This window comes from Scomber japonicus, chromosome 15, assembly GCF_027409825.1.
Source record: "Scomber japonicus isolate fScoJap1 chromosome 15, fScoJap1.pri, whole genome shotgun sequence".
Lineage (NCBI taxonomy): Eukaryota > Metazoa > Chordata > Actinopteri > Scombriformes > Scombridae > Scomber > Scomber japonicus.
This window is the reverse complement of record NC_070592.1, coordinates 11635247-11651828: the sequence shown is the minus strand read 5'-3', so window position 1 is coordinate 11651828 and position 16582 is coordinate 11635247. Positions and strand designations below refer to the sequence as shown.

At 39.3% G+C, this 16582-nt stretch overlaps 3 protein-coding genes across 3 annotated transcripts; all 3 read left to right on the top strand.

The window, feature by feature from the left end:
- Positions 1-1889: 1889 nt before the first annotated feature.
- Positions 1890-5050, top strand: tekt2 (tektin 2 (testicular)). Its single transcript, XM_053334589.1, has 9 exons — positions 1890-2045; positions 2210-2335; positions 2637-2842; positions 3006-3149; positions 3466-3580; positions 3834-3941; positions 4067-4210; positions 4326-4405; positions 4846-5050. Exons 1-9 carry the CDS (start codon positions 1890-1892, stop codon positions 5048-5050), a joined length of 1284 nt encoding a protein of 427 aa, XP_053190564.1.
- A 2239-nt stretch (positions 5051-7289) lies between these two features.
- Positions 7290-8321, top strand: si:dkey-211g8.9 (free fatty acid receptor 3). The gene has a single exon (XM_053334070.1). The coding sequence runs from the start codon at positions 7290-7292 to the stop codon at positions 8319-8321; it is 1032 nt and encodes a 343-aa protein (XP_053190045.1).
- A 5560-nt stretch (positions 8322-13881) lies between these two features.
- Positions 13882-14829, top strand: LOC128373875 (free fatty acid receptor 3-like). The gene has a single exon (XM_053334069.1). It carries the CDS (start codon positions 13894-13896, stop codon positions 14827-14829), a length of 936 nt encoding a protein of 311 aa, XP_053190044.1. The 5' UTR covers positions 13882-13893.
- Positions 14830-16582: the final 1753 nt, after the last annotated feature.

Genomic DNA, 16582 nt, shown 5'->3' with positions numbered 1-16582 from the left:
GGTCCCAATCTGATTGTTTGACTATATTTTTTACAGATTGTTTCACCTTTTTAAAAACCTAAAAAGTGAATACTCATATTGAAAATGAGTATCCACAACTACAGTACATATTGTTGCACGTTCTATACGTCCTCTGTAGGGTGATGATATCATAAATGAATTAGAATCAACAAGAACGTTACGAGCTGGACGTTGACGCAGCATTTTTAATTATTAAGTAGTGAAAGTCGAACGTTGTGTCGGTTCGTTGCCTGGAGACGGCCAGAGAAGTTGCTAGGGAAACCGGGTCCAGAAACACCAGCACCAGCACGCGCCGACAATCGGAACAATCTAGAATTCCGGTGAGTAACATTCCCAAATGAAGATTCTTTAAAATGCGTTCTAAACCTTCTTGATACTCTGTTGCCGAATAAACTCAGAGAAACAACTAGCCTAACACAGGAGAAGCAAAGTGGTTGGAGCTGACATAAGAGACCATGTAAATATAATGTGCCATTTTTATCAGAACAGCGTTTCCATTTATCTCTCATGAAGCGTTTGTATTATTTTATTTTTTTCCTATATATGTTTTTCTGTTGTCTGGTGTGAGTAATCTGTTGTTTCGAAGAATTCCCTCCCTGTTAGTTCACTACTAGTAGTCTCCACCTCACTGCCTGCAAATATCAAACGGTCCATTAAGTTTAAGTGCATTCAAATTTATAGGGCAAACATGTTACATTTACTTAAACGTTATTTTAACACTGCAGTAGTCACCTCTGAGTTAATTTACTCATACATTGACGGCCTAGTCTTTAATATTTGTGATAGCCTACTAACAAATACCACTGATGGTGTTAGGAATGTCATTAAAGATATAGTATAACATACAGAATAGTTACCTTATTATGGAAAGTGCAAATATGAAACCCTAGTAGTTTTCAAATAAATAATTTATGAGAAACTAACTAGAAGAAGGTGTTTCTAGGGAGCATTGTATTTTATTAACAGGTCCAGGAGGTGGTACGTCTACTGAAAATTGTTTCTATATTTTTGAAAAGTTGTTGTAAAAATTACACCGATTTTTTGAGTCAGAGCCTTATCTAAAATGCGAGTCATCAAACAAATGACATGCACTAAACAGTGCACTATTTTTTTTGGAACCGTATTTAGAGAGTGTCATAAAATGGAGATACTGAAGCATATAAAACTGGGCATATGGTCCAGAGTCTGGGCCTTTCAGATTGTGCATCAGATTTTTACGGTTCAAGGGTGATTCAAAAACATTTGCCCTGACTGAAACTGTAACTGTGAAGGGAAATTCAGTTGTTAATATAAGAATACCTAAATAAAGTTCCTCAAGATAATACTCTGACTGCTGCTAGTTCCAGTATACAGCACATCTGTTGGTGGTTAAGTCAAGGATATTAATATCTTTCTGTGAAAGAGTCACTTAAAGCTAGGGTGGTAAACATTTGTCTCCACCCTCTGTGAGAGTAATTACAAAAACACTGTCGACAATGTCATTGGCTCTGCTGCTACTGTTGCGCCCGTAAAATGGTGTTAATAGTTTTTTGAGTGTCACACAATGCCTCATTTCACTATCAGAATTTGATCCACACTGTCTGGCAACATTTGGAAAGTTTAGAAAAAATATTTTATCCCCATTTAAGTAAGCAGAGTGCTAAGCAGAAGTTATTCCATTGCTGGAATGTCGCCACCAACACCAGATTTAAAAACTTCATATACTGACGGTGATAGACTTCATCAGCATTCTGTGACACATTTGGCAAGGGCTATGATGTAATGGAAATTGATTTAATATGTAAAAGTTATGCACTGTAGATTTAACAGAACTTGACAAATATTGTAATTCAGATTCTGTTATTCTTTCATGTTGCTGCAGCAGTACAATGTCTTCGCTTACTGCAAAGCCCAGCCTGCACCACAGTGTGTCAGAATGGAACAGCAACAACTATCAGCTGTCTGCCACCGCACAACACGAGCGACAGGTTTCTAATGTGATCCGTCATGAAGGCAGGTCATTACGTAACGAGACCAACTGTAAGGTGGGTTCTTGTTTTGTGAGGATTCCTTGCAGTAAACTGTCAGTGTCACTCTCTACAGGATGGTTATTCTACAGTATAATACCATGCTTTTCTACAAATTAGTTTCCTTCTCTACATTGTATCAATTCTATACTCAGTAATTTTAACGTAATCTTACTCTGCAGACAACCTGGGATGAGAGCGATACCTCTCGCAGGTTGAGCGACCGGGTCTGGGATGTTGCTCGATGGAAGGAAGCATTGGAAACCTGCGCACAAAGTGTAGACAAAGAGATGGAAGCTCTAACTCTGGTGATTTGAGCACTTATCTCATTTTGTGTTCACAATATTACAAAGATATCAGCCTTTTTGAAGTGCCAGACCCTATGTAGTTTTACGCCTGTATGACTGTATTTGTGTGTTTTTTAAAGTATCAAAGTTATTTTAATCCAGTGTAATCACCATTTAATCTGGAAGTGACATCCTTTCAACAGATAATGATCATATTTGTTGGAATGCATGTGTCAGTTTATCCTTTCATTACAAACTTAATTGTCTGAATCCGACTGAAATGACAGTGAAATGACCTCAGCCTTGACGTGTGTTGGGACAGTCCAAAGAGCAGAATGAGCATGCCCTGGCTGCTACTGCCGTTCCCCTGGAGGTCAGTACCGAGTGTCTGACACTGAGGGAGGGACGGCGAGGGTACGAGCTGGTCACCGACCCTGTGGATGAGCAACTGAAAAAAGAAGTGGAGCTGATTGAAAGAGTACAGCAAGTTCTCCAGCAGCACATAGACAAGGCCTTTGAGCAGCTGTGGTAAGAGGCATATAAGGCTAAAAGTGAAAATGGAACCTATTTCTTTGCATGACCCATGATTTAAAGGTGCAGTGTGAAGGATTTAGTGGCACTGGCAACTAGTGGTGAGGTTGATGCAGGTTGTTGCACCTGCTTGACTGCCCTCCTGTATTTATGTTCCCAGTATTTTGCAGGAGACTCGGCACCAGCTGACTGCTGACCTTCAAAACAAGATGGACACCCTAGACATTGATATGTCCTGCCTGTCACTTACAATAAAGTCACCTATGATCTCCCTGAAGACCAATCCTACTCGTATACCGTCAGGGTAACCTCAAGTTGAGGGTGTGCATGAAGTAACAGTCAAATACTGTGTCCATTGGCAGCTTTTATGCATTTAACATCCCCATTGATTTGTTTTGTTGTCGCATAAGTGTTTTACAGGGCAATTAGCAACTTCTAGATTCCTGATATAACAGAATTTTTACTTTTTGAGGGCCATGGCACATTATATCCTGGTATTAACACCTGAGTAGAGCTAAGAATAGAATAATCCTTACATTTTTAACATTTCTGGTTAAATCAAACTTTAAAAAAACAGCCTCATGAGCTAAAACAAAGGTCTGTCATTGCCACTGTTGTAGGTCCTCCACCCCCCAGGAGTGGGTCCAGTTCAGCCAGTATAATGTGGCTCGTGCCCAGCAAGCTATGCAGGTGTCCCAGCAAATGAGGGAGGACATGAGTCTCAGCAGAGCCCAGGTAAATGTGATGACCACACACTATGTTTAGTGTATCTACTATATGGAGCATAAGATGCAGAAAAATTAATTAATAGCTTTATAGAAACCATTTTCCCAAACCATTTAGATTAATACTGAATTAAACATCCATTTTGAACAGGATTTTATAGGAATTGGGAATATCATGCACTATTTCTGTTTTAATTTCTTCTATGCAGTGAGAAATGACATGTTTATGATTAATTCCTTTTCTCTTATCATCTATTTCTTAGCTGCAGAATGAGTTGGAAACTCAGCGCAGGGCTACAGAGTTTGCTCTTCGTAAGCGCAATCACCACGAAGAGCAGGCACGCGATGAGCTCGAATGGCAAATAAAAAATGTAAGTTACCTATTAACTGATAATGTCACCTCCCAGAAGTCTTAAACCAGCTGTATTAATGGAGGACAAGAGGTGACTGTTTACTGGGAGGTGTTTGTTCATCAGTAAGGTGTGTCTGTCTGTAGACTGAAGATGAAATGGCAGATATGGAGAGCGACATCCACAGGCTGGATGCAGATCTGCAGGCAAAGACAGCCTCTCTGAAGTTGGCTCACACCAGACTGGAGAACAGGACCAGCAGACCTGGGATGGACCTGTGCAGAGACGAGGTTAATATGAAATAGACCAAGGACTAATAGCAGTAGTAGTGGAAATGTTTTAATGGAAACTGTGGGAGGCTTCTTCCTGATTGATTCTTTTCCTCCAATCTGTTTTTTTTTCCAGGTGCAGCACGGCCTCATTAATGAAGTTAGTCAACTGGATGCTTCAATCACGGCTCTGAAGCAGAAGCTCTTTGAGGCTCAGTGAGTCAGAGTTTTGTTGCTATGATCACAACCTTGAGCTTATTATTAATCTTTTTTTTAACTTTAAGCAGTAAAAACAAGTCTGTTTTTGGGCCGGTAATTTTGTACAAAGAGGAAAGTCAAAAATTAGCATACAAAACACAAAAATTATAAAGGTAACATTTCACATCTATCTTAAAACTATTGAATAATGAATAAAGTAAAAGAGAAAACACATTTAGGAATGTTGTCTTCATTATACATTGTGTTCTGTGCATAGTGCTGCCTTAAACCTAGCATATTAAACCAATAAGAAGTCAATAGAAGTCAGAATAAGCAAAAATTAATAAACAGAAGTAGATTATTCAGGCTACAGTTTTAGAGTAATAGTTCTAAATGTTTTGAGTACCACATGGCTAACAAATCCATCTAAAACTATCCTCACTCCTTGTTTCACTCAGACACTCATTACAGAAGATGAAGCTCCATCATGCCCGCATGTTGCAGGATCTTTCCAGAAAACAGGAAGCCCTGTCTCTGGAACAGCGAAGCATGAACACTCGCACCCGCCTAAAACCAACTTCCTGCAGTGATAAAAGCCCGGTGCTGTTGGTCCCGCTCACAAACTCTAGTGGGAGGAGCAACCTGCAGCTGCTGGCTCAGTAAGAGGATGGTATTTTAGGTGTTGTTTTTTAAAGGGTTTTTGAAAGTCTAATTCAACAAATAAGGATTATTTTATTTGTTTTTAGCTTGGATGTAATGTTTCTAATCCTGCAGACATTATCAAGAAGTGGACATGACATCAAAATGCTCTGTCCATCCTTAGAATACATTAAATTCTGATATTGTGAATTTTGAAGAGAATAGTTAGCTTAACAAATTGATTACAGACTTGTGTACACGTTTAGTCATCAGGATATATGTATGGCATGTGAGTGTAATTATCTATTTGATGTTGTCTGTTTTAGAATTTAATGTTTGAGTGCAAAAATTTGAGCGTAAAAGTGCTCACGTTAATTTCTGGTCAGGTCATTACTTTTATTGACCATTAGCTTTAATGGCTTTGTTTGGCTTAGTCATATTGTTTGATCGACTGATGCTGTTTGGAGCATGAAGACGGAGATAATGACGTGAACTTTGACTCATACAGTATACAATTTAGATAAAAAATCTGGTAAACAGGCAATAAACACAGTCCGGCAGACAATAAACCGCCGTAAGTCTCACCTGCCTCAGTTGTTATGCTTTCAAATGGATGTTTGTGTCAGTCACTGAATTTTTATAAAAATTTAAATGAGAGAAGAAGATCTGTTCAGAAGAAATGCTACATCTAAACTACATTGGAATAATACAATGAGCTTTAGAAAGTAAAGATAAGTTAGAAAAAACAACTGGCAGTGCAAACTGTCTTATGCCTTGACAAATGGAACAGTTATATAACCTTACTTGCAACCTGCTAAGACACACAATTATAATAAAATACATAAAATTCTTATTGTGCACTATATTAATCAATACGATGTGATTCTTGCTTAATACTTTGGCAAATATGTTGTGTTGGGGTGATAAGGTTTTGTCTTTGTTAAATATGAGTAAAATTACTTATAAAGGCAATCATAGAAACATTAAGGCTAAAAGTTTTTTGTTTACGAAAATGTAGCCTGGACTGTTTAAAGGATCAGCCTGGCAATTTTCTATATTTTTTCTAATCATAAACAAATCTCAAAAGTAGAGCCAAACCAAAACTTAATTGATGTACTCACAAGTATTGTGTATGTATCTGGTTTAGATACAATACTTGTAAATGGCGCTAGTACTGAAAATACTCACTGCAGTCATCTGCGTCATCTGAGGCCTTCTGAAAAAAGAAAAGAACAAAACATGACTAAAGGCTATGCAAACATCATGTTCAGTTCAACTGATAAATAATACAAATATGTTGTAATTACTTACCAATCATTCATTATAAGATAGAAGAGGAGTATGTATCAAACACATTTGTTTTGACCAATGGATCAATAGACTAATCAAACAGCTAGCAGCCTTGTTTTGAACTGCTGCAGGCCATTTCCTAGAAAAATGTTTCTTGGTATCTGTCATTCTGCTCTAATAAAATGCCTCTGCAACAAGTCAGTGATTTTCTGCTCCATTTTCTTCACCAAAAGCCTTCTACGTGACACACCCTCTCTTCTCTCCCACTCACTTTAACACGCATACAAAAGAGGAAACATTCTCTGCCATAAAACTGTGAGAAATACATTCATTACACAAACAAGTCAATGTTTCCAAAACCCAACCCATCCTCTTCCTTCGCATTGACCATCAACTTCAGCACTTTTATGACTTTACTGCCTAGCCCTCCAGTTCATTTAGACTGCTTCATCTTTAAGGGGAAGACCGTGCGCTTCCTGACACTCTGAATTATTCTGAATCATTTCACCTAAGGGCACAGATGCTACCTGTCTGTTGCCCTCCACTGAGAGGGCAATTAAGGCTGCCTGGTGCCTGCTAAAATGCCCCCTGCTTCTGCATGAGTGGATGCATCTTTTTATCTGCATCTCTGTCAGGATGTCGTGTGCACCTCGCCCCCTTCGTGCCCACATGCATCACCACCGCCTCTTTTCTGTTGTCACGTGTGTCAGAGGTGCTGCTTCGATGTCACAGTCAATTCTCAACATGAGGGAGGGAGACGAGCCGCTAATCTGCTTGAGATACAACCTTGCTGCCACAAATGGAAACTCTTTCTTCTGAAATGTGTGATTAATAAGATAAACACAAGGACAACTGTGCACCTTGTTTGCTTGTGCTTGCCAGGACTTTCCTGTCAGCTTGAATTTGTTTGAAGATTTAACTTGTCATGATAAAAAAAGAAGAACTGTCACTTTCCATGCCCTAATGTGAAGAGATGCAGGTGAGTGGCAAAGATTGTGTTGCTCTAATTATCTACTGCTTCACTTTTCTGCTGGGACTTCCTGCCAACCTGCTGGTCCTGTTTGTGTATGTGCGCAAGGCTCGCAAACGTGGCATCACGCCCAACGTGGTCTACGCCCTCAACCTGTGCCTGGCCAACCTGGCACTCGTGGTCTGGCTGCCTGTTAAGACACTGGAGACTTTTCTTCAAGATTGGAGGCTACCACCACCAATCTGCCCTATTTACAGTTTCTTCCTTTACTCCTCGATCTACGGCAGCTGCCTGTTCATCACCGCTGTGACGGTGGGGCGCTACCTCAGCATTGCATTCCCAATTGTCTACAAGCTCTACCGCCGTGCTCGTATCTCTTGCTTCATCAGTGCTGCCCTGTGGGCCTTGGTGCTGCTACACCTCAGCATTGGCCTAGTGGCCGAAGGTGGGGCCAACTTCGTCTCCGTCCAGAATGATGCCTCAGTTTGCTATGACCATTTCAACGCCTCCCAGCTGGCTGTTCTGTTGCCCTTGCGCCTGGAGATGGCCATCGTCCTGTTTATTTTGCCACTGATTGTCACGTCCTTTTGCACACTGAGATGTGTTACCTTAGTGTGGCGCTCAAATTTGCGCCCTATGGGAAAGAGGAGAGTTCTGGCTGTTGCACTCTCCACACTTGCTGTGTTTGTGGTGTGCTATGCACCCTACAATGCCTCACACATTGTGGGGTTTGTATTGAAGGAAAATGTGGAGTGGAGGACATATGCTATGCTTACAAGCTCCTGTAATGTTTTCCTGGAGCCTGTAGTCATGCTGATGTTGTCACCAACAGTGTCAAGAGGAATCATGGGAAGAATGTGTGGATGGCAAGGCCAATTCAGCGAAATCGAGGGGTTTCATCACCGTAATACTGCCAACACTACAGGTCACAGTGGGCGGAGGCTTAATGGACTTTGTGGTGAAACCAATTTCAGAAATAGGATGAAAAAATTCACCAACAGACTGATATCCTACCATTGTGAGACTCAGAAATGATGTGTGCATGTGCAGCATATGACCTCTGACCGATTAACCAGGGAAAAAAATCTAGACAGTTTTTCTTTGTCAGTTTCAGGCCGAATTAGTTTAATCAAAATGGTGTCGACCATCCGTAACTTCTTTTTTCTTTTTCAACCAAAAAGGATTATGACAAAGGCTGTTTTAAGTTTTTGAAGTCTAACCACAAATGTTAAGTAGCCTATTGATGTTTCCTGTCACACGTCAGTGTTTTTCCTGCCAATAAAATCTGACCCAGCAAGTAGTTTTTTCCTGTGAGTAATTCATCCTATGTAGACTCACAAATCAGTCTGTAAATGCTTCACTTAACAAGACACTGAGAACAATCTCCCAGCTTTCGTTGTTAAAACTGAGCGGAAACCATTACAGGCCTTCATATTGTGGTGGTGACATGCAGTTCACTACAGAGGAAAATGGGAGGAGAGCATCATTTCCAGTAAGGTGTCCTTGACAAAATGTAAGGGTCGTAGGTGTGTTAGTGTCTGTTGGAGCAACTATCTTGCATTTAGAAATCCCCAGACTATCAGTAGGCGGGGACATGTCCAATTTTATGATATCATGAGACTACATCTAGTCTAAAGAGTCCAGTCTAACCTTCCAGTAAAAACGAACTATTTGTAGTCCTGGAAATCAACTGGAAATTGTGTGTCTTTGAAGTGTTTCCTCTCAGATTCTGAGATTACAACAAAACTTTGTCAGTCAGTGGAAAACAGAGCTGAACTTAACCTCAAATTATCACTTTGATGACAAATGGCTCCATCTGGTGTCAGTTGTGACTCCAAGCTACAACCAGGAAATATTTGTTTTTTGTTTTTTTTTAAATGGCAACATTTTAAACTTATATCATTAATTTTGGCTGCATTTCAGCATTGTTAATGTTATTATACACACCTGTGGTCTACCTGCTGACAAGTCAAAATATCCAATGTAAAAATTATGTTGGGAGTAAATTATACACTATCTGCAGAAGCCTTAATTGCACATGTTAATTAGCTTTCTCAATTAAATGTTGTTGAATAACTTCCGGAATTAAGTATCCAAGTGTATCTTATGGTTTTGTTTGTTGTCTTTTAAGAATACATTAAAAAAGTTTAATGAGTCTAACTTCCTGTTGGCCGCAGCACACACACAGTTACATTCTGCTGGAGGACGACATCTGTAAAATACAAACCACAGCACGGATTGTTTTAGTTTTAGTTTATTATATTATTATGACTGTCAATTTTGAAGTGTGAAAATACAGTGAAGCAGATACTATTATTTGAGAAATATTCTGTCCCGTTTCTGACTGAACCAGTATTGAAACTTTTCCTGTCAGAAAATATTAATACACAGTAGAGTGGTTTACTATAGTGTACAATAATAATGGTTTGGAATAAACAATCACAGATTTCTACAGAGAGGGCTCTAAGATAGTTAATGAACCCTGAGGGAAAGACAATATTAATAACAGAACTATCCAAAGTACATTAAAGCTGTTAAAATAAAAACCTTTGAACCTGTAGCGTAATTGTTTGTCACAAAAAAATTTCAAATGCTTGAGCACCCATAAAAAGGGTCTTAAATCGCCACTGTACAGCAGCTACAAACCGTACAGTCTGTGGTGACAATACTTCACAGTACAGTTCAGTCATTTTTTAATAATCTGAATCTTTGATAGGGAGGAGTAATGACATTTTGACCATCATGAGAATGGGCAGTGTGTCTATTCACATGATGGGTATCAAATGAAGTAGAAATAAAAGGTGTCAAATGAAGTACTTTATTAGTATCACCTTTAAAGGTACTGGTATTGGTTCCGGTATGGTAATTTCTAAACAATACCCAGCCCTCATATTGAGATATATTGTTTTACAACCTTTACATTTGGTGTAAAGGTGGGTTGCCATAGTGAGCTTATCAGTTTAAACTTCACCTTGATGAATGATTACTATAATTATCAAATGTTTGATAGAGAACACAACATGATCACTGTCGCTTTAGAAACACATTATGTTACATGTACTTTAGATTAATCCTGACAGAACAAATAAGGTCAACATGTCCTTTTTTGGCTTCAATAGGCCTCCATCGTCATCAGAGTGAACATGTGAAGATTTTAATTTCGTGGTCACTCATCTTGGCAATATATAATACAGAAAGCCAACAAGGTCACACACGTAAGAAGCAATAAAAATAAATCACATAATGATGTCAGGGTGAGGAGAAGGCAATAAAGAATCTAGATAATCCCATCCTGTCACCCTTAACCCATCAAAGTTCCCTGTGAATTTACACTGATTCAAATTCTTTAAAATATAGTTTCTCTTCTAATTTTAAACTGCAAGGTAATTAATGAAGGGTAGTTTACAGTGGTGGATTTAGATATGGGTGATATGGTCCTGCTGAGAAGATCTCACAGTCAGAAGTAGGAGATGGGGAGAGGGGCAGTAGTAGGTTGACCTCAAATCTCTCCACTGAAAGTCTGAGGTAGGAGGAGTAGGGGAATCTAGCACACCCAAGTTTGTATGGTAGCCTACTGATGCAAAAATTTAAATGATTCACCGTTCACTAATGAATGAAGGTTGGTTCGATTCCCTATTCTACTATTCCAATCAACATATTGATATGTCTTTGGGCAAGATACTTAACCCCACATTGCTCCTGATAGCTGTGTCAATGGTGGGTAAATGTTAGTCTCCATTTTATGAGCAGGTTGGCACCCTGCATGGTAGCCTTTGTTATAGGTTTTATAAACTTTATAAACTTCTCATTTTTACAGTGTAGTTTTATTCCATTGTAAGTACAGACTTTCTGATTAATGGCGACAACCTTAGAGGTAATATCAAAAATCTAAAAAAAGACCAAAAGGGTTGAATTGAACAATTGCAAGAACTATGACTATAAAACTATTGCTTCAATAAAGTGGCATCTTTCATAAATAAAACATCTGCGTAATCTGAATATGGAGTTTGTTTATTATCTTGACATGAATTAAAGGATAGATTCTCAAATTGTCAGGTGTCCATATGAACACTGAAATCGGTTTTCCTTGCTGTAATCATCTTCCTGTTCTTTCTGACTATTAAAAGGTTCAATTGGTGCACTCTGATAGACAAGTGGTTACTGCACATGCCACATAATTGCAACTTTTCTGGTTCAATTCCAGCAAGGGACCAACCCCACACAGCTCGTCCCCTTCTCTCTCCTATTGGCTTCTACACCATTAATTGCCAAATAAAGTGAAAAAAGGTCTCCTTCTAAATGTGTTTCATTTCTATGTAACTGACGGGGCCCAAAGTGTGTGCAAAAATACAGTTAAAAGCTTTCAAGACCAGTGTGTAAGATTTATTGACATTTAATGGATCAGATATAGCAGAAATGGGATATAATATTAATAAGTGTGTTTTAAATTGTGTATAACCATCTGAAAATAAGAAAACGGTTGTGCTAACCTATTTATATCTACATAGGGAGTAATAAGTCCTCTTCCACGGAGCCCAACATGTTGCACTGCCATGTTTCTACAGTAGCCCAGAATGGACAAAACAAACAGTGGCTCTAGAGACGTCCACAGTAGGTTGTCCGACATGCTTGGAAGGTGAGGGGGAGGCAATCTGCCACTTTTGGTCCTTTAATGCTCAAAACAAAAACAAAAAACCCAGATTATAATGAGAATCAGTCCAAATGTCAAAACCACAGGTAACAAAAGGAACAGTACGAGACGAGAAAAGGGTAAGGAAGAGGGAGGGTCAGGTTGGCTGAATGGTGACCAGGGTCAAACTAGCCCCCATATTATTTTGCAGAGCCTGTATATATATTAGGCATTAAGGTATAGGAACATGCAAGAGCTGATTAAAAAAAAACAACAAATAAATAACCTTCTGGGGAAAATGATCACAGTTATTCATTCAGGCAAAAAAGAAGAAAAACACTCAACTTTTTTAAAAAAATATAGAAATAACTTCAGTCTTCCAGTTTCCGAAGATCATGATATGATCTATCAACAATTTCCCTTCAAATTGATAGTACACCACCTCAGGAAGTCACTCTGAAAACATTAGGTCATTCTGATGTGTGATTTCAAAATCAAAGCCTCTTAAAATACCATATCTGAGCTATCTTTTTTAATAATTCACACTTACCTACTTTAATAGGAAACTCCCTGTTTCCACTTAACAATTAGGGGCTTTAATAGGCATTTGCATGATTCCTTCACCATTGTTATCAATACAAAATAAGGAAGTTATAAATGTTCGAGGGAGTCATTTATAGACTGAAAATAAAAATCAGAACAATTGTGGATCACAACAAGATAGAAGCTCCATCTGTTGTTAAAAGCTGTCATTGATGATCATCTTGTCTTTGTCATGGTCGAGGCCTTTGATACAAAAAGTTATGACAATACATTTCCAACAACAGTAGGCGGAGCTTTTGAGCGGTTGCTGGGTGATGATGTTTGGACAGAACAAAGATTATGCAGCAGAAGTTTATTAAATTTCCGCCCCTGAAGGCCAGGTAGCGGATATTCAGTGGGACGTGCATGTTGAGTGTGATGCATGTTGTGATCTGATCAAACAGTCGACTTCCAGGAGGCACATCATGCTGCCAGTGTGCTGCAGCGTCAGACGGGATGGCCGCACAGTGATGGAGATCCTGATTTATCAAATTTGACAGAGGTGAGATTTTTATAATACTTTTATTAAAGGACATAGTTTACATCTGGTCAGCAGCATGAATGTCTGGCTGTATATTCATATTTTTACTATTTTTTTTCATACATGTAGCTATTGTTTGATAGTAAGGTGTTGTAGGTTAAACTGAATACAGCAGAGGTGAATACTGGACTTAAACACTTTGAGCCACTGTTGATTTAAAGGATAAATCTGGCTATATTTAGTATTTTTCTTATAATCTTTTGTGTTTTCTCTTTCTTGAATTGATCCATACTTGTATGTGATTACTTTACCTAAAAGGCATACAGTCAACTGACCGGCATCGACAGTTTTGCACTAATAGCATCATCACTTTTAGTCAGTGCCACTTGAAATTGAATTCTGTTTTTGTAGATTTATGCTGCTGATTTTTCTAAAGTTTAAAGTATAGTTCAATAGTGTATTTTTGTCAACTATGTATCTATCTCGTATACACCGTCCTGATAGTACAGCACAAAAAAACACTGCTAAAAATAGTCACAAAAATTCACAATTTACTCCCATTTGAGTAACACTAAAAACATTTATATATTTAAAAGAATGTATATAGTATTTGTGTCCTGTGTTTAAAGATGTACTTCTTTAGTATGAGCCTGTGGTGTCAGGGCTGAGTTCTAGATATAGCGAAGGGAAGTTGAAAAGTGTTGAGACAGGTTAACAGACATTGTTGGCTTTGTAGACAATAAGGAAATATAGATTGACATCATCAGTAAATGCCGTTTTAAAGCAAGGGGGAGCCAAGAAAACTCAAAAACGTAATTGTTTATGAAATGAGTGCATTTCTTTTCTTTTATAAATCCTAGCTCGTGTTTTCTTTCATCCAGCATCTGTAAGAGTTATTGGTGTGGACGGCTACCATGCTGTCCAGTAAGTTGTTGCTGACCGTCTACATCGTCACCTTCCTGATGGGGGTCCCCGCCAACATCCTGGCATTCTGCACGTTTTACCGCAAAGTGCGACGTAAGGCAACCCCGATAGACATCCTGCTCCTAAACCTCACCATCTCCGACCTCATCTTCCTCGCTTTCCTGCCCTTCAAAATGAAGGAGGCCTCTGACAACATGGCCTGGCTGCTGCCCTTCCCCCTGTGCCCCTTCACTGGTTTTGTGTTCTACGTCTCCATCTACAACAGCACTCTGCTCCTCACAGCTGTGAGCGTGGAGCGATACCTGGGGGTCGTCCACCCCCTCTGGCACTCCTTGTATCGCAGGCCTCGTTACGCCGTGCTGGCCAGCATCATGTTCTGGGTGGTGACCACTCTGAACCTCAGTATTGTCTACATCATGCCATACGCCCAGTGGAGAAATGGTGGAGATAGTGACAACAACAGCACCACGGTGCCTCCAACCACCTGCTACCTGAATTTCACTGCAGAGGAGCTGAGAATCGTGTTGCCGGTCCGCCTGGAGCTCTTCCTGGTCCTCTTCTGTATCCCCTTCATCATCTGCTGCTACTGCTATGCAAACTTCATCCTCATCCTGTCGCGTCTCCCAAACATCAGCAGGCGCAGGAGGCTGCGAGCCATTGGCCTGGCCCTTGGCACCCTGATAGTATTCGCCGTCTGCTTCGGGCCCTATAACGCCTCCCATGTGGTGGGGTTTGTGCGTAAGGAGAGTGAAAAGTGGAGGAATATGGCATTGCTCTCCAGCACCTTCAACGCCTGCCTGGATCCATTTATTTTCTACTTCTCCTCTGCGGCGGTCAGAAGCATGTTGAGTCACTGCTTCAGGAACATCATGGCAAAGCTGCACATCCTGAGATGCGGTGTGTCACGAGAGACTATCCAAGACTGAAAAATACCAGAAAGCAGCTCCTCCTCATGCGTTTTTGTTTTGTATGTGTTTCTTATTTTCTGCACAAAAAATGGAAAGAATTGTTACTGTAATCTAACTAATGAAAGAAGCTTTGACAATATTATAACTGTGGCTGGCAGATAACTTTGCTTTGCCATAAAAATCTTTAACACCTTGAAAAAAAATGTGCTTCTTTGTATGAGTGATGGGAACACACTATTTTCACGTTAAACCAGTTTTGGTTGAATCACATGATGATAGTTGTTGATAGTTGTTTGCTTATGTTTCTAGCACTGTCAACTAAAGGACCAGTGTGTAGGGTATAGGGTCATCTAGTGGTGAGGTTTCAGATTGCAACCAATTAAATTCCCTCCTACCCCCACCCCGCCTCCCAAGCTTGTTGGACAACCTATAACGGCTGTGAAACGCTGGAAAAACAAGTTTATTTAGTTGATTCTGGGCTTCTATAGAAACATGGTTGCCTCTGTAGAAGGGGACCGTGCTGGACAGTGGATCAAAATTGGCGTCCATTCAGCCCTATAAGAGTTTTTTACAGATGGGGAAAATGCTTCAACTCTTATAATACAACCATAAAGGGGCTGCACTCCATACATGTACATGGGCTCATTCTAAGGTAGTGGTGATTATAGACTACATACATGTAAATATCATATTTCATTTCTGCCAAGTCCGCTCTATTAGACGCCATTAAAATTCTACACACTGCACCTTTAAATCTAATCAAAGCACAATCCTGATGTAGCAGATGTTATCTAAATTAATAATGAAATATGAAAAAAAAAAAATTCTGAGCTTAAACTTTGACTGAAGCTTGTTTAGTTACATTTAAGAAATTCTTTAAATCAACTTTTAGGGGCTTCTTTACTTGCTGATTTGAACTACATTTAAATCTGAAGTTAAACGGTTTCTTTGGTGAAATGACACACAAAAACATTTTTCATTTACTTCTAGCGTTATTCATCTATGCAGAAAGTTTTAATTTCATCTGCTGAGGTTGTGAGATGTCTTTCATGGCCTTCATCTCATTCAAATGAAGGTTGAGGTTATTTCATCTGTGAGGCTCAGCGCACTGAAAGTCAAAAGAAAGCAAAGCGACCTGCATGTCTCAACACCATTGGATGAAAGTGTGAAAATGTATTTTAAAGTAAGGCATGCTTATGAAGTGTCAGCATAAGTTGTCGCTGATGAGATAAGTGGTGGTTAAGAGTCATTTGTGCATAATGAGCTGCACTTGAGAATGACCTCTGCTGTGCACTTTGTCATTTTTTCATTCTTTAACTTGAAGCCATCAAGTGTACCCTGAAAACTGCCAGCAAGCCATTAATAAAGAGTCATTACCCAAGGATAGATAACTGTTATTAAGTCAGTAATAGATGGTTTGTCGCCTGGATACTCTGCTGCTTTCATCCAGTGAGAGAAAATCTACAAATATTTTTTATTCATGCAAACGGCTCATTAATAATCTGAAGCCATGAAAAATAACTAATTTATAAGTTATTGAAGGCATTAGTGACAGCATTTAAACACAAATTATTGTTGAGTGTCTCTTAAATTTGTTCATTTGAGCAGCAGCATGCACACACTCTCTTCTGCAGTTGTGCCCTCGAAGGGACCCCAAGATAAATTTGAGGGGTCATAAGATAAATAAAGGGATGAAACAGACAAATATATTTGTATTACCTTACTGCATAAGCGTCTCCCCTTCTTCATCTCTTCCTCTTCCACTAAAATC

Coding starts and splice junctions, on each gene's coding strand:
- tekt2 (XM_053334589.1), top strand. CDS start 1,890: ATGTCTTCGCTTACTGCAAAGCCCAGCCTGCACCACAGTGTGTCAGAA. Junction 4,211..4,325: donor TGGACCTGTGCAGAGACGAG/GTTAATATGAAA, acceptor TTTTTTTTCCAG/GTGCAGCACGGCCTCATTAA. Junction 4,406..4,845: donor CAGAAGCTCTTTGAGGCTCA/GTGAGTCAGAGT, acceptor TGTTTCACTCAG/ACACTCATTACAGAAGATGA.
- LOC128373875 (XM_053334069.1), top strand. CDS start 13,894: ATGCTGTCCAGTAAGTTGTTGCTGACCGTCTACATCGTCACCTTCCTG.
- si:dkey-211g8.9 (XM_053334070.1), top strand. CDS start 7,290: ATGCAGGTGAGTGGCAAAGATTGTGTTGCTCTAATTATCTACTGCTTC.